The 25,638-nt window shown below is 41.8% G+C and overlaps 1 protein-coding gene across 12 annotated transcripts in view; it reads left to right on the plus strand.

The window, feature by feature from the left end:
* The window catches only part of atp8a1 (ATPase phospholipid transporting 8A1), a 116,293-nt gene extending 90,861 nt beyond the window's left edge, over positions 1-25,432 (plus strand). For 8 of the 12 annotated variants that reach the window (XM_085789326.1, XM_085789321.1, XM_085789325.1 and 5 more), the window contains 9 exons: positions 888-1,010; positions 5,277-5,355; positions 6,597-6,658; positions 6,943-6,999; positions 7,385-7,492; positions 17,916-18,004; positions 18,303-18,395; positions 19,587-19,678; positions 22,684-25,432. In XM_085789326.1, the coding sequence (XP_085645452.1) occupies positions 888-1,010; positions 5,277-5,355; positions 6,597-6,658; positions 6,943-6,999; positions 7,385-7,492; positions 17,916-18,004; positions 18,303-18,395; positions 19,587-19,678; positions 22,684-22,781 (801 nt within the window). In that variant the 3' untranslated portion in view covers positions 22,782-25,432. Of the gene's footprint in view, positions 1-887; positions 1,011-5,276; positions 5,356-6,596; positions 6,659-6,942; positions 7,000-7,384; positions 7,493-17,915; positions 18,005-18,302; positions 18,396-19,586; positions 19,679-21,665; positions 21,985-22,683 lie in introns of all 12 variants that reach the window. The other 4 variants (XR_015036878.1, XR_015036876.1, XR_015036877.1 and 1 more) reach the window with 1 other exon arrangement.
* The last annotated feature ends 206 nt before the right edge of the window (positions 25,433-25,638 follow it).

The following is a 25,638-nucleotide window of genomic DNA, read 5'->3' on the forward strand; positions in this document are numbered from 1 at the left end:
GAGGGACGAACTGTTAAGTGACAAGGACATTTTCACAGCCCTGCCTCCTGCATTCGTCTCATAATAAACCACCACCTTAGAGAGTTAGTGGTGTATTGGGGGTGGAAAGAGGGTTTCAGTCTTTCAGAACGGGGGGAATTCCTGTGACTCAGTGGGAGTCTGTTGAAGGCAGTGGGCTGAATCCACCCCTTAGTGGAGATCTTCCTTAGCCGGGCTCTGAATGAGGAAGGAGCTCAGTAGAGCATGTCCTGTGGCCCACTGGTCCTACAGACTCCCACTCCAGATGGGCCTGCAAAGAACTCACACCAACTGACCCACTGAGCCCCCCAGCCACACAATACCCTCGCCGCTCTCTCAGCAGCTGCTATACCAAACAACATTACAGCACCACTTAGAAATTACACTTTAGCCAGGCTTAAATACCTGCTTGTTAGTCAAGAGTATCGCAGATGTTCACTGGAGATGGGTTTTGCATATGAACGGACATGAAGCATGACAAATCAAAATAAGAAACCCTGAAGGGTTTTAAGGTCAGTGGTCTTCATTGATGTAAAAAAAACAAGCAAGTGGAGAACAGAATGAAATAGGTTCTGCTATAAATTTTAATAGATGGAAATTGTAACAATAGGGACCAGAAGCTTGAAATAATTAGACATTAGATTCAACTATTATTTTGCATATAGAGTGGTGATGTTTGACCATTAAACTTTGGTATTTTGGCTTCTAAAAGATAGTCATTTGAATGTTGTTACTTAGTAAGATATTAACTTTACAAGAAAGTACTGTTAGCATTGTTTTAGTTGATTGGAAATGAAAATATTTGAATCCAATCATCTTAATTCACTCCATATTTTTCACTGATGTGTCTCTCTTTCTCTCTGATGTAGATCTTCACTGCTCTGCCTCCTCTCACTCTGGGAATATTTGAGCGCTCCTGCAGGAAAGAAAACATGCTGAAATACCCAGAACTCTACAAAACCTCCCAGAATGCCATGGGTTTTAATACTAAGGTAACACCAGTCTCTATTACATGTTGTATGTGAATGTTTACTGTTTAATTTGCACACAATTAGATTCCAATACTGTGAAACGGCTGACTCTTTGACCATTTTTCAGTGTGTGTTTAGGTCTTTGCAGCAACAATAACATAAGTTCTTGATAGTGGGCTCTCAGGTTTCTTATATGTAGTGTAATATCTCAGGCAAATCTCTCTCGTGTTGTAGGGAGCTAGTAATTGAGTGAGTACTATAATTATATTTGACCGTTTTCCAAAACTATTTTTGTAGCAGGTCTGTAGCCATGGCCTAATTACATGTTTATATACTGTATCTCATTTCAACACCTCTAGAGGTTGATTTCATGATCAACTTCTAAAAGGGAAGTTTCATTACCAGCCATTTTGGTAATTTCCTATTGTATCATAGAATTGAGAAATGATTTTGTCCTCCAGAAGAGAAATAAAAATGTCAAATCTTACAGCTATTACAACCAATTAACATCACATTGATGACATCAGATGTTCCTGTCATGTTGCTGTGATGGGCCAATGCCTCTAGCGTCACAGTGACCTCACAGCTGTACTCAGGAAGTCAGCAGGTCTCCAGTTGCAGCCTGGCTTGGCCTGGTTTGACCTATTCCGTCTGGTGTTGGGGGGCTGTCCGTTAGCTTTCCCCCCCCCACTAATAATAAAGATGTCTCCTTGTTTCTCTATGCTGAGCCAGAGACTCCTGGACCCTCCTCATAGGCGTGGTGACCTGGTTAGCACGGCATGGAGGTGGATTAAAGACAGATTGGCCATGACGGTCAGGGGCAGAGAAGGTCAGATGAGTTGGGGGGATGCAGCAGAGAAAATTGGATGGAGAGGATGCAATAGAGAGCGTGTGCTCTCATTGTTTGACAGCGTTTGTTGCAGGAAATTATGCAATTTGTTTAAGTGGGAGAGTTGTTTGTTCTAAGAGCAGGGCTGTCAGATCCAGTTGAACCCACACAGCACCAGACTGCCAGAATGTTTCTTGCGTGACTGAACCGGGAAAAGTCGCCTCTGTTAAAAGTGACAGAAGTCCGTTTTCAGATTATTGTATAAATGTTGAGTGTTTATAAAGTTCTGATTATTTGACAGACAGATATTTATGTGTCAGTTATTTGAATAACCAATTGATAACTTTTGTCATTCCCAGTCCTCAACATTTTGTGGTTCTAGCTTCTCAAATATAAGGATTTGATGCTTTTCTTTATCATATGTGATAGTAAAAAAAATTTATACGGCTTTTTTTGACTGTTTTGAATCAAACAAGTAGTTTGAACGCATCACCTGGGCTGTGGGAAATAATGGCAGGCATTTTGACTGTTTTTGACGCTTTATAGAAGTAGAAATCACTTTATAGAGAAAGCAACTTGGCAGATTAATCAGTAATAAAATATAATCACGGCCTTACTAATATCCCACCTGTTCTATTAACTGTAAAAAGAATTTATATGAGAAAATCCCTTGCAGAGCTAAGAATAAAAAAAAAAAAACTGGAAACTGAAACCACAGTTGATTAATAAGTTTGAGGCCGTGTGTAAATCCATGAAAAAAAAATTGAAGGAAATGAAGATAAAGAAAAACAGACATCCTAAACACAACATAAGTGCTTTTTCTTGTCTCTGGATAAATGTAATTCTCATAAGCATTGACAGTATCAGACATTGTCTTTATACCATTAATTGAATAATCGATTAGAGACCTTTATATTCGCAAATGCTGATTTAATCGTTCCAGAATTGTTGCCAGAGTTCAGTTGTTCCCTTCATTAGTTTTTTTTTTTTTCATTAAGGTTTTCATGCCAAAAAAGTTCACGAAAGTATGTTTCTGATAGTCACAAGCAAATGAACCTCGATTTTTGTTTGACCACATTTTCCAAGACCCATAAATGATGACTCGGCCAGGTCAGCAGGTTGTTTTTGCTGGCTTGTCCACTCTTTTCCCGAGATATTTTCCTTGCAGCTGGCCCGAGGCGAGGCGAGAAAATCCAGCAGGAATTTGGCCCCTCGAAGCCTGTCTTTCTGCACGCCTGGCTCTTTTGTACACAACAGATACTGTCTTTGTGAATTAAAGCTGTTTGTGTTGAGGTGAGAGAAGGGAGTGACCGAGGGGTGTTAGAAACTCGAGGCGTGGCTTCGACTGTGTCGCTGGTTCGCTTTTAATTACGTATTCCTGACACTTAAGTCACTCCAATAAACCACACTCCCCTTCATGTGGTAGCAGCAATTACAGCTGTTTACCAGCAATCACCTCTTAAACTCTTATTTCTTTCTCCCTCTTTCTGTTCTTACCTCACCCGTTCAAAAAAAAAACAGGAGCGGGTGGGAAGTCCTGGAAATATTTGGCTCAATATTAATTACTGGCTTTCATGCATGCTTTTTCCCCCCTTTTTTTGGGCAATTAGGAGCTCCACAAAGGGCTGAATCTTTACAGGACAGACTAAGCATTCATTCGAAGGGGATCCCTAGCAACTTGCCAGGATACAAGGGGGAAGAAAGAGTAGGGTAGCTGGAGGGGTGAAAGGGAGGATCCCACTGTGACAAATGATTATGAACATTTATTGATTTCATTAGCATTCATTATTGCGGAGGGGAAGTGGGGCTAGTTTGCACCCCCCGTGTTGTTTGGGATGGAATAGTTGAGGAGGTGGCTGATCCCAGAACTGAGCCTGTCAGTGGGAGGCTAATTGGGATAAACATGCGACTGTAACATCAGTGATAATTTAGCACACATTTGAGTGAGAAGGGGCTTTCGGCCACCCCTCGCTCAGTGTATTGGGTTTTGTGTACACAGTGGGGAGGGTGAGGTAATCCTGGGTGGGGGGTGGCTGCTATGGGACTTTGTTTGGTTGATAGAAAAGGTGAGGAGGTCGCGCCACTGAGGCCAAGGTGTATTGTGAAGGGTCGTAGTCTAGAACGAGACTTTGTCTTTGACTGTACTCTGTCCTCCGCTGCTCTGCGCTCCTTTCCCTCCTTTTTTTCACGTCCCTTTCGGGCAGAATACAACGTTACAATCTAAAGCCACACTAGTATTTATTCTAATACGGCTCAAACTTGACTAAACCTCAAAGCGTTTTCACTCTTCAGCGTCCAGTTTGTCTCAAATAAGTCATGTTTTATGTTTTACTGACAGATTTGCTGAAGTTGTTGAAAGGAGTGTTTTTAAGAAAACAAGCATCTGACTGGTCGTCTGCCAAGATTCAATGATTAAAAAGAGGCCAGAGATTAAAATGTGATATTTTTTTCTGTTTTTATTTTTCCCTCCGTCAGCTCGTTTACTTCTCTGGGTTTGACAAATTTTCAGCTCTCAGAATTAACACCAATGTCTGGGTCAGCACAGAGGAAAAGGGGGCACAAATGTGGAGCAGCTTTTTGGCAGAATAGATTTCACGGCTGTTTCATGCTACATCCCCCATTAGTGTTTTGTTTGGCTCTGCCGTTGCATAATGTAAATTTGAAACAAGGTGGTTTTGGAGTGGGAGTATTGATTTAAAGGACTCATCCAAAGTCTGCATGCTTGCATACACAGACACACACACAGACTGCGGTCCACACTACAATTTTCCAGGCCCTTAATAATTACCATGAAAACAGTTTAATCTCTGTCAGACCTGTCAGTCTCTGTGTGTGTGTTTCTAGACTGATTTCTGCTTGTTTAAACTCTCCTGTCATTTATTTCTACACCAGTTAAAATTCTTACATGAAAGGGCCGAAGCCTAATGAAATGTAATGAGAGGAAACCCTCACACTGGCAGCACATATTTTAATACTGTATAATGTTCTTAAAGTGAGGACGTGTAGCTTGCAGCCCATGTTTTTTTTATCTGTTAAATGTGGTGTTATCTTAAAAAGAAAAGAAAAAAAAGTTAAAACCTGCAGGCTGACATTGTCCACTTGCTTTTCACTGCTCGTACACACACTCAGCAGCTTCTCTCTCCCCCCATAACACACACAGAGGATATACAACGTGTCTGTCAGCGGGGTGGCCATTCAGTGTGGAGGCCCCGACAAAACCGCCACTTAGCCCAGCACTGGGCTGGCACAAAGGGCCCAGGTCAGGGGTCAGTAGGAAGGCTGGAGCTCCCCACACCCTTTTCTCATGCTTTTTCTTTTTTTTCCTTCTCCATCTCTCCCTCTCTCTGTTTCCTCTTGGAATCTTCCTCCCTCCCTCCCTCCCTCCCACCTCCTCCTCCTCCTCCTCCTCATGTCTCCTTTCCCCCCCTCCATCCTTCTCCCCTCCTTTTTTTTTGCAGGTCTTTTGGGCCCATTGTCTGAACGGCCTCTTCCACTCCGTCATCCTCTTCTGGTTCCCTCTTAAAGCTTTCCAGCATGGTAAGTAGCTCCCAGAGACCACGCCGCGGCTCTCGGTGGACTCAGTGGATGAAGAGGGAGGACAGTCAAACACACATACTTTGTCTTAATTAGTTCTCTCTTCAACCGTCCAGTCATGAATTGCAAACATGTGTGGCGCTCCAGTGAGAGCGATACGCACTAACTAGCATGTTTGCACCAGTCCACGGTGAACCGCTGAGAAGCTTTTAAATGCAGTCCTTCTTTGCACTTAACTTGATTTTTCATAAACACAAAAACTTTCCAGGATATTAACTAGTTTACATGGTGAAGATTGTATCCTAACGAACAAATATCAGCATCTTTGTGTGCACAAGGTATTTAAAATCAAATGCACAATAACTTTATTTTTCCATTTAAGGTCAATTTTGCATGTTGTGCACATTAAGATGCAGGGTTTCAGTGTGTGTGAGAAGAGAGAATAGGGATCTTTGAGCCTGTAAGTCTTGGCCGGCCAGAGCTGAGGACCACACAAGCTTGGGCCTGCTCTCCAAACAAAGGCGCCAAGCCCCTTCACTCTGACTGACAGGCTGTCAGTGAGGCCTCAGTGCACACAAGACATGTGACCAGCCGGAAGTAAAGGGGAAGGGAGCCTCTCTTTCTTTCTTTCTTTCTTTACTGGCGGTCGCACACTGCGGATATTTTAGTTTGAAACCCTGCCCAAACCCACGTGGGCCGTATGGAGCAATATGTGCGTGTAATTTGCACGTAATTTCTATTTTATTAATTTAGGAAGTTCCTCTAACCTCTGTTGTAGGTAAAGTGTTCTCCAGAGGTTGGATTATGGTTTAATGGTAGAATAAATAACCATTTTGTCAGAGAAACAATCGTGCTCTGTTAGAATAGTGAATTAGCCAGAACTTTTTCATTTCTGACCATGATTAATTCACACCAATTAAACTTTCTCTCTCACAGATGAATTCTCATAGAAACACACTTTCCTTGTTGTTTTGTGAAAAACAAAATTAACATTCCAGTCTCAAAGGCCGGTAATGGAAGCAGCATTGGACTGCGGCTTTTGCTCTATGGTCCCATGTCCACTCTTATATCCAAGCCTCAGGGTTTCACACCAAAGTTCACTCTCTGATATGCTTTAAGTAATTTCCTATGTGCTGTCCCGTTGTTTACTCTCTGGATCACCTAATGGAAGTCTGTGTGAAACCCAAGAGCTGAGAAGAGACAGCTTTCGCCTTAAAAGCTCCTGTTGTTGATTCCCTCCACAGATACTGTTTTTGGCAACGGAAGAACTCCAGACTATCTCCTCTTAGGCAACATGGTTTACACAGTAAGTGCACCAATCTTCTTGACAGACAGTATTTCTGCTGTGTTAAACAGTTCAGGTGTCTGAGCCAAGCGTTATCGAATTTCTGTGTATAAACATAAGTTATACTTCCTTTTCTTTTACCTTTCATTTCGCCTGCTGATATTTCCCTATTTTAAAATGTATGTAAAAGAAAAATATGACCTTAAGGAAAATTCAGTTCTATGTGATCCACTTCCCATGAACAGTTTTTAGTGTCGAAGGGGGACAGTCCTGGTTTAACGTCAGTGTGATTTGTGTCTTTACAGTTTGTGGTCATCACAGTTTGTCTTAAAGCCGGCCTCGAGACTTCATCCTGGACCATGGTAAGTTGATGGCTCTCTCCATTCTCACTAAGGCCTCTGTTATCTTTTTCCAGTTCCTCCATTTTATGTGACCACTGACACTTATGACAGATTTTTACATCTTCTTCTTATCTCCAAGTCTCTTTATGGTTCGTTCCACTGGGCTTGTAACTGAAAACCCAGTGAAATTTAATTTACGGCAACTCCTTCAAGGAATAAGAAGTCACCTAAAGTAAAGTTTTAAGCCCAAATTATAAAAGTAGTAACAAAAAAAGTAAGAAAATGCTGCTGTAAATACAATTTCAGCAATTAGATTGTAGTCAAGCTTAAATGTACAGTGAACGAACAACGTTAAGAATGAAAAGACTTTCCGTTTCCTTACTGTCGTCTGATTTCTAACCAACAGTTCAGTCACATCGCCATCTGGGGAAGCATCGGCCTCTGGGTGGTGTTTTTCATTATCTACTCCTCCCTGTGGCCCCTCATCCCTCTGGCTCCTGACATGTCAGGCGAGGTAAACACATGCACCATAGCATATTCTTATACACATGCTTTTACACACACACACAACAGGCAGCATCTCTCACAGCAACAACTTCTTCTTCTTCTTCTAGTGCTGAAAGAAACTGCAGATATAATTGTTTGTCACGGACAGACCTGCAGTGTCTCATATTTATTTTCTACAGAGATGCTGTGGGAAAATTCAGAGTTCAACCTGACACCAGTCTCTGTAAGGAGAGCCAGAGGAGTGTAAACTGTCAGACCTCTGGCTTGTGTTGCATAATGACTTAATTGGGCCAATTAGCCCAATGTTTGTGTTACATTGCCCTCCCTCGGCTCTGAGTATCCACAGGTGACATGGAAACAGTGAAGCAGTCAGGAAGCTAAACAAAGCGAATAAATCTTGTGTACACACTGATGCACCAGAATTAGAAGCGGACTTATTTGTGTAAACACGCCTTTTAAAGTTCATACGATGTGAAAGAAAATGAAAAGCAAGGCTCAAGATTTGACTGTCTTTCTCTTTTTGGGTTGTTATTTACACATGAATGCGACTGCTGTTCCTAGGAATCACCGCAGGTGGTCAATGAATGGGAGCCTTTTACAGGTGATATCTCCCAGTGCATTCTGGGAATAAAAATGAGGCAGCTTTTCATTAGAAAACAAGAACACAGCAGGAGGCTACTTAAAGAGACCATACAGCCAGCAGGAGAAAAGAAAAGAGCTTCTACACACAGTTAGTACTGTCTGTGTGTGTATTGCAAACACATCATTTGTGTACCATTTGTCCCCCCCTGAAAAAAAGAGAGAGACGCATAAAGATTACCTCAAAGTTGTTTCGCAAGTTCCAAGTTATGTTTGATTGATGGAGGATCTGGGATCTCAGATACCGAAACACAACTGTACACCATTTGTTTGCGTCCTGTTTCAAATTACGCTTCTGGCATTTGGGGACCTGGTAAACATGTAAATTATAACACAGCTCATTACCAAGCTTTTCGATTGTTTGCGGTTCTTAAGTCTACACCAGCGTTGGCCATCGCTGATGATATTGGATGGGAAACACCAAACGACATAATTGTGATATGATTCCACTTTGGAGCCGACCCAGTGATTACGCCTGAACAGAGCGGCTCGCTACAAAGGTCTTTTAACTGGGACTTTTCACAGGGGGGAAACCCACAAAAAAACAACCGTTCCTTATGTGAAAGGAAAGATGGTTTGTTGATATTTGGCACCAACCTAAATTAAGAACACATTGTCTCATGATAAACAACTACAGAACAATGTAGAGCTGCATGCAACGCAGGATTTCACAGAATATCAAAGATAGCGTTATGTGCCCACCCCGAGGAGAAGAGACGCTGTTTGTTGTGATTTAGGTGGGTTTGATCATCCATTACATGTTTTATTGCTCATTATATGATGATTTAAAGTTAAGGTTTTGGAAGTTATGTTCTTTTCTGACTAATATATCACAACCGCAACAGCGTTTTTGGCTTCTGGAAGCTCGTATGGGCACGGCACAGAAGTAACATAACCAACTAACTATGCAAGCGCAGAAATCCTGACTGTTTTTCCCCCTCGCTCACTCGATCAAACACACACACACACACACACACACACACACACAAACTGGCGATGGGTATATTAGCTTCATTCTATCCTTTGTCTGTAAAGCCTGCTGCTTTCATCCACGCCCTGCAGCACTTGACTGAAGACAGTAATGGTGTCCTGTGGGTAGCTGGTAACCCTATGCCCCTGCCCCGACTCAGGGATGCCAGTACATCATCAAACAGGGACAGGGATCTCTGTGAAACCTGAGAGCGCATCAGAGACACAATCTCCACTTCCAAGACCTTGTAGCCTCTGAAGAGCGGGGTTATTGTCAACCCCGCTGCTGCTGCTGCTGCTGCTGCTGCTGCTGCTGCTGCTGCTGCTGCTGCTGCTGCTGCTGCTGCTGCTGCTGCTGCTGCTGCCGCCGCCCCACATGCTTCACTGCAGCCGTCTCCATGTTTACTTGAATCTTCAGATACTTTTTTGTGCTGTGTCTACCCCTCCATTTATTTTTTCTTCTCTTTTTACTTGTTGCATCAGCTTTTTTTTCCCCTCTTTGTTCTCTTTTTGTTCACCCCCCTCGGCCCCCCGCCCCCCTGCCCCCTCACTCTGCCAGTAGAAAAAGTGCCCGAGGGCCAACAACATAACAGACACCAGAACTCTCTTCTCCTCCTGTTTCTGCTCTCACTCATTACGCAGCCTTTAACAAGAGACGTCAAGCAGAGCTCGGCTTCACGTGAACACATTCATCACTGTCAGGCAAAATGTTCTTTGGACGATTGACAAGACAGGTGCAGGTGCAGGATCCATCTATAAAACGCGCTGCAAAACGGGCGAGTGTACACAGTACAGTACGCTCCTCTCCTCTCAGGTATACTCCCTCAAACTGGCCACCGTCCCAAAACCACCATCACCACCACCACCACTCATCCTGTTTTCACCTCACACACGTCTGACACAGATATCAAAAGAAAATGTCAGATTATTCTGTTCAGGCATTGTAATCTGCCGCCGTAAGCAGCTTAGCTTCACCTCGGGAGGTGTCTCATGTAGACTAGTCTGTCACACTGACCTGCCGTCTGCTGACTCACCTCTGCTACCAACACAGCTGTCTCCAATACACTTTATATATCCTCCTCTCTCTCTCTCTCTCTTTGCTTTTCACAAACACCTTTGCTGTTTTCCCGTTTTTCTGCTGCGGGCTTCGGCTCTCGCTCTCTCGACTCAAGTGCATGTCATCAGCACAAGGATTTTTTCACCCGTCAAGTGTGTGTGTGTAAGATTCGTCCACAGTTTCAGCTCTGTGATAAGAAACATTTTCTCAGAGAGGCATCATTTTACCAAGACGATTGTTGATGTGTAGTGTGCCAGGAATATTACTCAGGGATATCTCTGCTCGCCTGTGAGATATTAATGACATTAAGTACAGGAATGAAAACAATCTCGCAGAAAAACACATCAAAGCGTTATTTACGAGTTATATAATCCATATGTTTAACTGCACAAAAGCTTGTTGTAAGAAACTCTGGCAAAGCGGGACTGCTCGTTATATTCAGCCTTTTTTGAAAATATATTTCTCCTCTTTTCAGTCCTTCATTACTCGCTTATTTAAGGTCTGCTAACCCATTGTCTTATTTTTATTTGCAGCTATTTTTTTTTTTACTTACAATGAACTCACATTAGCATAGGGCTTCACATATTTTTTCTATAAAAAAAACAAACAATTACATGTATTTTTAAGAATTACGTACCATAAGTCTAACCCTACAGGTCATAGAGGTCTTAGTCTATTATGGAGGAAAATAAAGGAGCTACTCGGCACTGAGATGTATATGATATATATCAGTTAGGTCAGTAAATCTGAGTGAAACACAGATCATTTATCCAAACAGAGCGCTGCAAAAAAGAAAAACACAAACATATAGGCTACGTTTCCAAACCATATGTGGACTGAAGCTCTGTGGTCTTTACAGCAAACATTTTTTCAAAAAAAGTTGATATTATTATTATACGTATGCTTTTACTGCCTCGACACGGCTCTTCATAAAGGATCACACCAGGGACTTTGTGCGTTTTACTCCATCACTGTTGACTATTTTCCAGAGTACACCATTGTTATTTTTTGTGTGGTTTTACAAGGGTTTTTCTTTTCTTTTTTTTTCTTCTTCTTTTTTTTTTTACCCTCCAGGCAGTTGGTGGTTTCCACTCATTTCATTAGGATTAGGAAACCAACTTCAAGTGAAACATAAAACTTGCTTCAGACAAGTAATTAATCAAAGTGAACGAAAAATCTTTCGTCCTTGCTTTAATTTGATTATTGTTGTTTGCAGCATATCTGAAAAGGTTAGAGTGGTGTGAAAGCAGTGGATGGAGATTTGAGAGTTAGCTGCCAGTGTCCCACAACACAGCAAAGGTTTCTGGCTGATTGATGCCTTCTCCCTTAAAGGGATAGTTCAACATTTTGGCAAATTGGCCCATTGCCATAATCCCTATAGTCATAGCAGTAGGTTCATTAACTTTAATTGTAGGTGTAAGCTATTTTCAGTACGGCGGAGCGCAGCAGCTGGCTGCTCAGAGCTACGCTATGGAGGCTAAGGGAATTTCTTGGTTTCCCTCATTAAACTCATCAAATTCAACATCCCAAAACTCCACAGCGCTTTTGTAGACAAGTTGTGACCTGCACAACCACCACGCTATGAGATAATGACGGAACGATACGAAACGGAGCCGTTTTCGAGGTAAATACAGGGTAAATACGGAGACTGCTTGCTGAAAAACTGTCCCTGAACGCAACGCGCATCAGCGGTTTTGTATGAATTTACCTCGAAAACGGCTCCGTTTCGTATCGTTCCGTCATTATCTCATAGCGTGGTGGTTGTGCAGCTCACAACTTGTCTACAAAAGCGCTGTGGAGTTTTGGGATTTTGTATTTGATGAGTTTAATGAGGGAAACCAAGAAATTCCATTAGCCTCCATAGCGTAGCTCTGAGCAGCCAGCTGCTGCGCTCCGCTGTACTAAAAATAGCTTACACCTACAATTAAAGGTAATGAACCTACTGCTATGACTATAGGGATTATGGCAATGGGCCAATTTGCCAAAATGTTGAACTATCCCTTTAATGTGTAATCTGTAAAAATACAATAACCCAAGAATCATATATTATCAAATGTTTGGCCCTTTTTTGGGCAGAGCGATTCTTCTCCAATCATTTTGCAGATAAGGAAATGTACATGTTTGATTCCTCCTGAGCGTTTTGACCCTGATTATTGCACTTTGTGAGAGATCTCGGGCATGAATCACTTATTCTTTGTTCATTTCTGTTGTTGACTTTGTTCTTTAATGGTATATTTGAATCTATTTTGTCCTTCTTCAATGCTCAGGGGTCTGTGAGATAGTTTTTTCCTTCTGTATTCAGACTCTTTTGCCCTCTCTGTGCTGATGAATGACAACCACCACGTCACATGGTTCATGTAATAATTGATCACGATGTACAGTATAGTATGGGTGAGGGGATCAGGTTAAATCTGCTGTAAACACAATGTAAATCACATGCATGTAGTAGTCAGGGGCTATGAGACTGTAAGTGTTTATGTAAAGAGGGTTTTTTTCCTCTGTTTTCATAGTCCATGTCTTGCTGTCTCTGTTAGGCAACACACAGAGAGCATAGAGTTGAAGAAAGACCCAGCTGAGAAAGTCATGGTTTGTTTTTCATGGGAATTTGCGGAGTTGCCTTTTCCAAGACGCCTGTCTTTTTGTTCTTTTTTAGATGCCTTCTTGGTAATTTTTGTTTCTCACGTTCTCTCTTTGGCTGAGTGTGCTCCTTTATGGCTTCCTGTGTCATCTGGTTTCTTCTATTCTTTACTATGTTTGTCACCTATTTATCCTTAGAAAGCTTCCACTTTGTAACCATAAGAAATGCTGTGGAGCGCTGCGGGCCCCATTTGGCCAAATCTATAGTTTCACCTTCAATTTCCCCCCTTCTCCTTGAAGCTAACATGTACAGTGTTGTCTGGTTAAGCCACGTGAATTCAGGCAATTGGAGACTTAACTTGGATTGATGCAGAGACCAAAGTAAAGTCGGAGACAGGATTTGACTTGGTCTAAGTTCTCCTCTCAGTCTACGTAATAAAACGGTTTTATACAAAGGAGCTCTGTGCATTCAGGAAGCTAGTGTCTGAATATTAGCATCTCTGGGATGTTGTACAGCTGCTACAGTGGTATGATGAAGTTGGCTTTTTTTTTTTTTTTTTTTTAGTCTTGTTTGCTGTTGAGCAAACTGTCGGCCTGTGGGGTGAATTGTGAAGTAGTCGATTACACACATTTACCGTTGCGGTTGCAGTCATTAACATAAATCATATTGCTGAGACTGAGTTTTGTTCGCCACGATCAGCCAGGTGCCGGATTCCACCTGATCAGGTCTTCCTGGAAGAGGAAACATAAAACACCAAAGTTTGTACGAGTGGTACTCAAGTTCTCTTCCAAAAGTAAAGGATTTATGTGTTTTAATAAAGCTGCATCTTTGATGTTCAATATTTTTAGACCTTTATCCAAACAGCAGATTGGCTGAAGTCCTAGAGCCGACTGCTCCGGGGTTATCTGGCAAATTTGCACAGCATATCGTCCCATTCAGATGTGCTATGCAGAACGTGCTCTCTCTCTCTGTCAGCTCCCACATGTTGTTGATGTAATTTGAAGTGACAAGATGATAACGGATTTTGCGTAATCATAAAGTGTGGTCCAAAAGTCTGAAACAACTTCCCTATTAACTTGATTTTGGACAGAGGTCTGAGACTGTCCTGCTGCTCCTTCAGCTACATCCTGAGTCCTGAGATGCTGAATTAAGGGGTGAAAGTTGAGTTGTAGTTCATCTTTACCCGAATCAATGCCTGCTGTATCTTTTCCCTGCTACATATAATGCGATTGCTTTGTCTATTGTCTACAAAGCAGCTTCTTTTCCACCCACCTTTCTCTTCTAATTTTAAAGATTATTTATTAGCATATATCTGTATTATTATTAATTTGACAGAATTGAAATAGACAGAAAAGATGGAGAGAAAGGTGAATATAGCCCTGCAACAAAAGGCCCATTGCTACAATAGATGTCGTACAGTTTGCACATTAACCAATGGACAGCAGTACAACATAGAGTCACACCTCTCTCACCTCCTATTTCCAATGCTTACTGTTCCCTATTAAGAAAAGTATAGAGGGATTACCAGCCTACGTCACTGACGTTCTACTGCGCATGTCGCCTGCAGAAAGAGAGCAGCAAGAGCCGTGATCATGTCTTTTTGTGCTGTTAGTTGCACTAATTGTTTTGATAAAAATAACAAAACGCGCAAAATTTACAGAATAGCGTCAACTCGCACCCCTTTCAAGGCAACAAGAGAGAAAATAGTACATTGGCGATTCATTTCGAGCAATATAACATGTTAGACACGTTGGTTTGAATGGTGATAAAGCTAAATGCTCACAGGCACAGCTGGAGAACTGCAGCGAATGAGTTGTGAAATGTTTACTACGACAGTGACTGAAGGTCACATACTAATGGAAAGCAAGCTGAGATTAATTCATGTTAAGCTATATTGTTTTACATTACCGGTACATACTCAGCCATGCACGTAACGTTACAGTTACGTTATGCAGTTGTTCCAGACTTTAGACAGGTCCGTCCTCTTCCCTCGTCTCTGACCAGGCAGCAGCTCAGTCCTCACAGACACTGAGTTTTGTAATCGTGAGTATTTTCCTGAACATTATTGTCTGTTAAATAACTGTAGGTAACGTTAGGGATGTACAGTGACAGTGTTGTTTTTACCGCTGACCGACCGACGCCGTGCTGTGAGAATCCGTGGCTTGTCCCGTGGCTGAGTTTCCGTTGCCGCGGTACAAACTCGATCCTCCGTCCTGACGTTTTTTTTTTTTTTCTGCCGTTATAAAACTATAAAACCGTCTATGTATAAAACACACACTACATCAGTAGCAGTAGGTGATAAACTGTTGTAGTAGGCTGACAACATCGCTAGCTAACACCGCTTTGACTACACTAGATCCATAGAGGTAACCATGACAACCGGTTCTTTCTGCAGTCAGGTTGCGCACGCATCCTGATTTGTTGGTAAACAGATAATCCCTCTATAGATACATATATTTTACAACAGTGTGTGCGTTGGCTGTCATTTAACGTTGTACATGTCGTCTTGCGCCCGTGTCTGTGTGTGTGTGTGTGTGTGTCTGTCCAAACACAACCCTCCATGCCAGTGGACACTACTGTCTGTCCAGCCAGACAAGTTTATTAGTTTGTCCTAAAAAATACAGCCGAGCTTCCCTGGACCTCTCTCACCCTGTCCGACTCCCAGGGGACCCCTGGTATGAGACACTGACTGCTCGCATCCACCAACACTGCTTGCTCGCTGGCCCCTGCTTGTAGTCCCGGAGCCTGTCCAGATGCCTGAAGACAAACATTTGTTGATTGTAGCAGGTCAGATTTGTTTGGATTTCGAAACTTTGACGTGAAAATGAAGAACTGACGGTGAATTAATGAGGTTTATTTAAGTCTAGTTTTTCTTGATTAGTGTCTTGCAGCCTCTTTAGACCTTTCACAGATGTATCTAAAGTGGTTATTATAGTCATTGTACTTAATGTAATTACCATCATTACTGAATTTTATGATAAACCTGGGGCTGTATGTATATAAGTCGTGGCTCAGTATTATGTATGGTGACATATAAATATTGTTCATAGGCTGAACTTGTGAAAGACTAAGATGGTTTATTTTTTGAGCTTTTTTACTTTGATTTAATACGCTGAGTATATATCCCTGGTTTATTTTCATAAGACTCTCAAGACAGCTTAAATGCTCCCATTAAAATGCGCGATACACATGTATGAAAACTAAAATAATTAAACGGACTCGGACAAAAGAAAACAGCAAATGTTTCCACCAAGGGCTGCATAATTTCCCAAATTGACATGAAAATATCCCGTGCTTGTGTGCAATTTTCCCTCATCTCGTGCGTTTTCAGCCTCCTCCAGACGACACAGAAAAGCCCTATTCATCTGCGTCCCAACTCAAACTGTAGGGGGAAAAAAAAGCCATTTTTGATTTCCTGTCATTTGGGATTTCCTCTTCTCCCAATGTTTTGTCAGACATCAAAGTCAATTTTGCAAGTAATGGCGAACAGATTAGCTAATTTGAGCAAACCTGAGCTCTTTGATAGTTTTGACACTGATCTGTGTGTGTATGTGTGCATGTGCGTGTGCATCCTAAGGGTCCTGCCTGTGTCACGTTACAGGAAGGACACTGTCATGAGGCCCCAGCAGTTTAAACAAGGGGCGCATTACAATGCAAGGAGCGTGAGTTTTGCACTTTGACATGTAATGACAGATAGTTTCAGTGCACCAAGCCAAAGCAAACAACGCTGCTCACACTGAGAAGCTGAAAGGTTTCACCCCCAGCAGGGCGATCCACCGTCTCCCCACTACTCGGCTACTCAGAGCAGCGTCCTGACACAACCGCCGCTTTGTGATTTTTAATTTAAAGCCTCAGACGAGCGTCTGCTCTTAATGAATCGTATTTTTCCAGCTGAGAAGAAGCGTTTTCTTGGAGATGCCTGATGTGATTTAAATCTGCATTGGCTCGCGTCCAAATGTGTTTTTCCTTCAGTGTGATAATGAATGAGTCTGACTGAGGTTCACATCTGTCTGATTTTTAGATTTATTTAACGCGTGAACTCAGCGTGAACATTTGTTACTGTGTCTTAGCTCTTTGTTCCACTGTCGCTGAAACTTTTTGTGTATTTATTTTTATTGTGTGTTTTTTTTTTTTCTTTTAACAGAAAAATAGATGCATATTAGCGAAAGTTGGTGGTGCTAAACAGAACTGTACAGTTTTTTTTTGGAGTTTTTGACAAACAGGACATAATATGTATAAAATAAATGGCACAGCAACAGAATAGCACAAATTCAGTTTTTAGACATTAAATCGACAAGAGGTTGCCAGATTTAAAAAAAGATATCCTCTTTACCAGATATAATGTACCTGATTTTCTCCAAGTGTAATACATTTCCAAGTTATCTCAACCACATATCAAATGTAGGAGCCCTTTCAGATTTCCAAGACTGTAAAATTAGCTTTCTGGCGAACAATGTTGAAAGGGAAATAGCCTTAGCTTCACAACTAGTTGCTGAAACTTTTGATTCAACGTGTTAATATGTTGCAAACACAAGAGAATTTAATTTTAACACATTTATCAGGTGTATATTAGAGGAATTGTTTGTTTTTAACTTCTCTCTAAACCATCTAAAGGCTTTCGAACAGCTCACGGACCATTTGCTGCCTCCAAGTATTAAATCCGAACCGATAATTACAGCCCTGGTGCGTCAATGACACCCTCTTATATCGAGTGTCTGTTGTTGTACTGAACGTATCATTAAAAACACCTCAGATCACGGCCCCGTGTCTCCTGTGATGTATTGACAGGAGCTCTCAACACAGCACACACAGTGGAGCTGTTTTCCCGTCACTGAGATATCACTGTCTAAGTACTTCACAGGTACTTCCTCCGCCTCGAGGGCCAGAGAGGCGGACGGGGGATCCAAACAAAAACATGGTATCATTTAGTCACGGAGGATTAACCCACTGTGAGGAAGTTATTTGGATCCATCTCCTCTTATTTCCACAACATAACTGTTTGTGTTGGGCTGCCATTGTCATGTATGTTGTTTCTGCCGTGGATGATAATGGCGGCTCTTTATCAGGTGTTTTCTTCTTCTCAGGGGCTCTTCTCTTTATCTGGCCTGCTGTTGAGCTCTGAATTGTTACAGTGATCTGACTTTAAGTGCGTGTGTCTATGTGTGTGTGTGTGTGTGTTTGCCACAGGCGAGCATGATGTTCAGTTCGGGCGTCTTCTGGACGGGCCTGGTCTTCATCCCAATCACCTCGCTGGTCTTTGACGTGGCCTACAAAGTGTGAGTCTTCTCTCTGCTCTCCTCGCTCATCATCGCTCCAATACACATCCGATACAGGAAATTCCTCCAGGATCTCTCCTATCTCCTGACGAAATTCCTGCCCTGAGCTTTTTTTCGCTCCCCGACAAGTCTAGCATTTCTACCCTTTGGACGTGTTTCTTTCACTCAGGCTGTCAGGAGCAATTTTTTTTAAAACTACAAGTTAGATTTCCTGATATATTCAATGTAGCTGGAATCAGTTCATTGGGTATTTTGATGTCAGACATGCTTTCTTTAATCGTTAATGTTTGATTTACAGGGTGAAGAAGGTGTGTTTCAAGACTTTGGTGGATGAGGTTCAGGAGCTTGAGGCTTTATCCAAAGACCCTGGAGCAGTGGTGCATGGAAAGAGGTACAGTTACACACCAGTTCACCACCCACGTCTTCACGCCATGACTTTACATTCATACAAGTTTATTGACCCGGTGTTTTCCCTCTGAATGGTTCAACATCGATGCAAAAAATCCTATGAAAATCAAATACTGCTCACAACGTAGCCCACAATGGCCTGATGCCCAGAGATATTAAAGGGAGAGCTGTCACTGCACTAAACAATATGACAAAATGACAAATTGGTATTATCTCATTGTGTATATCAAATTTCCTCGCTGTATCTGGGTTACATACTTGATGCCTTGGCTAATATTCTGACTTGCACCAATTATAAAGGATTTTTCCACCCTGATCTCACATAAGATCAAGTTGAATCATCAACAGCCTCCCCCAAGACTGTAAAATTTCAGAAATAGTCAATTTTTCTGCCAACAATATTCCTATGTGGAAGAGAGAAATCTTTAAATTGTTGCTAAATTGCTGGAGTTTCACTATAATGTCAGTAATCATGTCATAAGAGTAGATGTCCGCCTTTTTTTTTATAAAGGTTTTTCCTCCTAAATACTGAACGTCTCATTTTGGAGCAGCAGACCTCCTATATTAAAGCCATACATTATAAAACCGTATTAGCTGCAGCAGGTCGGCTTTGCTCTCTGGGGTCTGAGGCCTGCAGCAGGCATCAACACGGAGCAGATCAGTGTGAGATCTCCTGCTGCCTGAAAGTGATCCTGCTGCCTGGCCACTGTCCCGGACCCAGCAGGCTGGCAGGCACACACACACACACAGCTACACACATACACACCTACACACACACAGATTCAGACGCTAACATGTAGAAACACACAGCTGTAGTAGATGGTTTTTGCATGTAGGTGTGCACAGAGGACTCTTGTACACATGTTGGCTTTACTGTACGTGACGGCCTCCTGGCCAACTTTGCTGTTTCAGATATTTCCTCCCAACACACACACACACACACACACACACACACACACACACACACACACACTTTGTTTTCTCCCCGTGCCTCTCCAGAGTTTTGTCTCTCTTCATGGTGTTTGTACCAGCAGGTAAAGCAGTTGGCAGCTCCCCCGGCTCAGGAGGCGCTTGGACTGAATCTTGATGTATGGGTCATTAAATCTGCCTGTGGAGCTCAGCATGCTGCTAACACACTGCCTGTTTCTCTCTCTGTGTGTGTGTGTGTGTGTAGTTTGACGGAGAGGGCCCAGCTCCTGAAGAACGTGTTCAAGAAGAGCACAGTCAGTTTGTACCGGTCTGAGTCCATGCAGCAGAACCTGCTCCGTAAGTTGCACAAAATGTCTTTTCTTCTTTTGCTCTCTTCGCTTCCTTCCTCTCTAAACTCGCCTGAAGGAGGAGGCTGTTAGTTTTTCATCCACGTTACATTTGGTTCCTTCGTCAGGGGAGGCAGATCATGCGTCATTATACCACCTCTGACACACACTGTGTCTCCAGAGTAGCTCAGCCCTTCGTCCTGAGGAGACACTAACACTCAACTCCTCCGTTTTCTCTTCATAAATACTCTGCGTTGGCCAGATGCGGGACATTCACATAGTGATCTACACAGCGCCATGTGTCCTAACATACAGAATATCTACCTGACAAACTGCCTGTGTGGACGGTCAGATGAAGTATGTTCATGGAGATTTGGAGAGGATACACAGCTTCAACTTGACTGTTTTTAAATCATCTGACAAGTACGTAAAGTGTACATATACTGTATAAACATGTATGTACATTTTATGGCTTTAATATAAACAGTATAAAAGTAGATATATGTATAATACAGTATAGATTGGTGTATAGACCTGTAGGTATTTAGCTACAGATAACTTCAGTGTCTCTTTCTGGAAGCTGCTTCTACAGAAGGAAAGAGACAGATATCCACAACAGTGTTAGATTCATGTGGGTATACACAGAAAACCAGCTCAGCGACTGTGTCCAAAGTTCCTGACATTAACAAGCGATCTGTCGGATCATTCAAATCCTTTTCTTCATCCTCTGTTGTCATGCTGTGTGCTGTGATGGTCAAACACAAGTAAAGCAGCTCGACTGTATCTGTTCATAGATAAACTCACTTTTAAAAAGCAAAGTGTCTCTCCAGACTTAAAACTGGAGAAGGACGACCTCTATGACTAAAGGCGTTTTCACACCTGCCTGGTGTACAGTAGTTCGCTTGAAAGGAGATCAAATTCGTTTGGTGTGGACCTTTCGTGCAGATGTGAATAAACACAGCAATCGGACTCAGGTGCGGATCGACACCCAGCTGAAGAGGTGACCAAACAAACATCTGGTCCGGTTCGTTTGAGGTCTGAAAGCGGCTCGACCTCGATCCGACCCAGTTGCAAAAAGCCACGCGCCTTTTTTTGGAGTTAACAGGTTCTGTACTCGAGTATTGTGGGAAATAATCATAATTATTGCTAAATTATTATACAGGTGCATCTCAATGAATTAGAATATCATGTAAAAGTCCATTTCCAGTAGTTCAAGTCAAATAGCCCCAAAAAAGTATTGAGTGCATATAGATGCACATACTTTTCAGAAGACCAACATTTCCATATTAAAGAAACTGGTCTTTTGTTATATTCAAATAGTTTGAGAAACTAACAACTAACAATTAAAAGAAATGTAATAAATAAAGACATGACATGTTTCATTCTGTTTGATCTATATAATGTATTTACTTCACTTTTTGAATTGAATTACTGACATAAATCAACTTTTCTATGAAAATTGTATTTATTGAGATGCACCTGTACAGTATAATGTAATTATGCCATGGTAGATACACATGAGGACGCGCACTCTCCTTCGCAGCCGTCTTGCAACACGCCATCTTCGTTCGAACAGCAAAACAGATGTAAAACAGATGTTGTATTTATATCTGTGAATGTCTCAAGGTGTTTGAGTCAGATCAATATCAGAACAAGTGAGATGTACGAGCTCTCAGTGATCGTTTACTTCTACTTCGTGCTTCCTGCGTTACCATCGACCCCAGCAGACATGTGGCTTTGTTTACTAATTCTGATCCACCTGCAAAAAGTGCACTGTAAAAACAAATTGCACCAAAAAAAAAAACAACACATTACATTTGGTCTGGACCGTGCCAGTGAACTAACGTGCGTTCCCGGTGTGAAAACGCCTTAAAGCTCAGGTGTCACATTCGAAGTCAGCGATGATAATAATAATCACAGCATGGGTTTGTTTTTCTGTTTCTTTTTTCTCTGTTCTGTCTTTTGTCTGATCAGTTTGTTTTTTGTTTGTCTCATAGGTGGGGATGAGACCGTTGTTGTGTGATACTTTTTTAAAATTTCATTATTCAAACCTCCACCCTGTTTGAATCCCCCGCCCGCCCCCTGTAGCCACCCCATAGACGCCTCTCTCACTCTCACCCTCTTCCCCGTCTCTTTTTGCTGTCGACTTCCCGTCCTTCCACTCGTGTGTCCTGAGTTGAGTTCAAGTAGAGTGAGATTACGATGAAGTGATGAAATGTTGCGCTGTTATTCCCCCACAATGCACCCGTCTCAGCGGTGTCCTTTGAACTTGCCCGCTGGCCTCCAGGTACTGACCAGGTCATTTGACACCTGAAGGTGAGTCAGGGGTCAAAGGCCAGAGAGAAACCCTGTAGGGAAGTTTAGGTGGTAGCTCATAGGGCTGCAGCTGTTGTGCTACAGATAAAACTTTTGACCAAGCTGTGATTGTGTTTTGTTTCACATATTGTTTCGTATTATTATTTAATTTAGTTTATTTTAAAGGAGCATTTTGGGAAATTTGCTTATTTGCTTTCTTGCATTAATTGCACTAGAAGAATAACGTCACACAAAGCGCACTGTGCTTCATTATATATAACATAAAAAAAACATTTTTTTGAGGATTTTGCTGTTAAACATCTGAGATTTTTATTTATTGCTGAGTATTTATATTGAACAGAAACCTGTGACCTGAACATAATGTCTACTTTAGCTGGATCAGGCCACAGAAGCCAGTTAGTTTAGTTTTTTCAGCATAAAGAATAGAAACGAAGGTAAACGACAAACCTGGCTCTGTCATGTCACCAGCAAATCTCAGTCTCAATCATCATCACACAATATTTTTATTCACTGATACAAAACCCAACTGTGAAAACAACCATTATTGGTTGTGGAAAGCAAAGGGCATTTTCCAAACTGTTAAACTATTATTACTTTTAATATTTTTTTGTTTATTCTGTTATTTCAGTTGTTTTTACACATTCAAGTCATCACTGATCTGCAGCAGCTCAGGTTTAACTCGCTCTGACCTTCTTCCAGATGGTTACGCCTTCTCTCAAGACGAGAACGGAGTGGTGTCCCAGTCTGAGGTCATCAGAGCGTACGACACCACCAAACAGAGGACCAACGAGTGGTGAGCCCGCCGGCCTACTTGTTCCAGGCCGGCCAATCCGGAGCCACGACGGCCGTTTCTAATGGCAACATTTGAAGCCTAACGGGGAGGAGAGAGAGGCCGAGAGGTGTGAGCATGTGCCTCCAGCGATGATTGAAGGAGGTTTTTTTTGGACAGAATATAAAAGGAACAGAGGAGAGTGACATTGTTTAATCTTTGAAAAGGGAAAAAAAAACAAAAAAAAAAACAAGGAACAAAACAAACCGTGTTCATTTAAGCCGTAGTTGTGTGTCCAGCAGACATGATGAGCACTGTGCTTTTATTAGCAGTCTGTGGTCTGAAGTTCTTCACTGTTCTCGCTCAGTTTGTCGGAGTGGACGTCTCCTAACTAAATGATCTAAGGAAGGACAGTTTTAGCACTGAGCCAAAAATCATTATATTGAATTGAAATCAAACTCCTAAACACTGTTATTATTGTTATTATTATTATTATTATTATTAAAGTTAAAACACTGGATGAGGATTAGTCGTAGAGGATTTGAACCTGTGAGTGATTGCCAAAGAGCAGTCGTATATACAATCTACAAAATACTAGTGAATTCGGAAAAATTAAAAACCAAATGTTAATCACACTCCTGAGTGTATTCCAGCACTGAATGGACCACTTCAGAGCAGATTTGTAATATTTAAATTTTCTTTTTTGCACTTAAGGATGCGTCTCTTGTGTAAGGCCTTACATTTGCTCATGCCTTCATCCTTGTTTCTTTTAGATTACATTGTTTTTCTTTCTTTTCTTTTTTTAGTTTTGTTTTTAACGTATGTAGATATTGTGCCTGGTTTTCTTTATTTTCACCTTTTTATTGTTTTTTGTTTCTAAGAAGTTGCCTCCTGCAACACACAGTAGTCCTGTTTCCACCGTTTTTACAGCAGAAGCATTGCTCTCGACTGATAATTGCATTCCACACGTCACTCCTGTCTCAGCAATCACGACGGTGCCTACGTAGATCTTTTCCCTCTTAGAAGAAAACGATAGCCAAGAATAGTTTAACCAGCTAGCTTAGACCAGTGCTTCACACACACACACCTACTGAAGACAAAACCACTGTCTCCCCCCCGCCCCCGCCGCCGCCACAGTGCTGCAGTCGTACAGCGCGAAAACTGCAGAGAAGTGAAGGTTTGTTGGTGCAGAGGTGAACGGGAGGCCGTCTGATGGTCTTGTTGAAGCTTCAGGTGGTGATATAGTGTTTCCCTTCAAATGGAGATTTTATCCTTCTAACATAAGTGCCATTAGCTTAAGGGAGAGAGAGAAATATTAGCCAGGAAAACTCCACAACATTATCAAAACTACTTTGTCTCTATAGTTATTTTGTGGATTTGTATTTTTATATTGGAGATGTATGAATTTTGCATTGACTGGCTTTGTAATGACTCGTCCGTAACTTTTTTTTTGTTTCTCTTCCTCTGATAAACTGGCAGGATAGAATAGATCGAATGAGGAAACCGAAGCTTTCTTAAATGTCTTGTTATTATTGATATTAATATTGTTATAGCTTGATTTATTTATGATTGACTACTTAATGTCTGTGTGATTGCTTTCTTCTCCCTATGGGAGATCAGATTTCTGATGGTGTGTGTGTGCGTGCGTGCGTGTGTGTCGGTTTATTGCCTGCATGTGCATGTTCTGTACGTGTGTGTGTGTGTGTGTGTGTGTGAGGCTGTGTGTCTGTGTATGTATGTGTGTGTCGCGTCTACAGAGGATAACTTCTATGTATGCATTGCATGTGTGTGTCCTCTGTGAGAGACTGGGAGCTTCTCCTGGTGTGTGTTCTTTAACGTGCGCGTGAGTGTGAGACGCTTGCTCCAGTTGTCCGTCTGCACGACTCCAGGTATAGCTATGGTGTTACTACTGTGTGCTGATGCATGGCCCGTATGGGGAAGCGCGCGTGTGTGTGAGTGTCGATGTGTGTGGTATGACTGTGTGTGTGTGTGTATGTGTGGTCAAACTCTCAGCCTCGACTGTGGGAGTTCTTGATGCTCAGCTCGCTTCGACAGGAGATGTTGCACAATGCACTCGATGTACCTTTCCAGTTAGTGGATATCTGGTATAATCTGGTTTCGGTAAAATGATTTCTCTTGAGTGTACATGGTTGTAACTTGTTTTTTCTTCTTCATGCAGTTGTACCTCTGCTTTACAGGGAAAAAAAAGCTCTTTTTTGTGTTTCTCAGTTTAGTGCAGGTTAATGATTCTTTTCTTTTCTTTGTTTTCTCTCTGCTGGTCTTTTAGTGTTAAAACTTTAATGGGTTGTCATCTTGTCTAAAAATTTCCAAACCGCTGAATGTGGATGTCGTCGTTGTGGAAGGCTTGGACTGTTGCTTTCTTTTTTCCAGAAAACATAAAACACGTTGTTGTCTGTGAAAGTCGTGGGCTGCATGAATGGATAACACAAACTGTTCTCTGAAGTGTTAACTGTACTACTTTGATTCTCCCTCGAGTGTTGATCACTTTACAAAAGAGAAAAAAATGCACCTTTTAACTTTTGTTTTCAGTATTCATTTCTTTTTTTTTGTCATTTTGTTCAATGATTGTTCTGCATGTTGGGACTGCAAACTTATAAGTGTTGTCTTTTACTGCCATGAAGGACTACTGAAATAAACTTTACAATGATGGAGAAACAATGTGAACATCCTTTCTGATTCTTGTCTGCTTTAGGATTTGTAATCACCGTGTCTTCTTCTGCCTGTGTGTGGCGACAAACAGGACAGGGAACCTAAACAGGAAAAGGCAGGGAGAAGCATCAGGCTGCATGCAGGACAAACAAATGATAGAATAAGAGTCCTTATTTGTTATTGTGACGGTGTTTAGTCGACCTATTTGTGTCTCT

This window comes from Trachurus japonicus, chromosome 10, assembly GCF_045865225.1.
Source record: "Trachurus japonicus isolate A0001 chromosome 10, Traja_1.0".
In the NCBI taxonomy this organism is placed as follows: domain Eukaryota; kingdom Metazoa; phylum Chordata; class Actinopteri; order Carangiformes; family Carangidae; genus Trachurus; species Trachurus japonicus.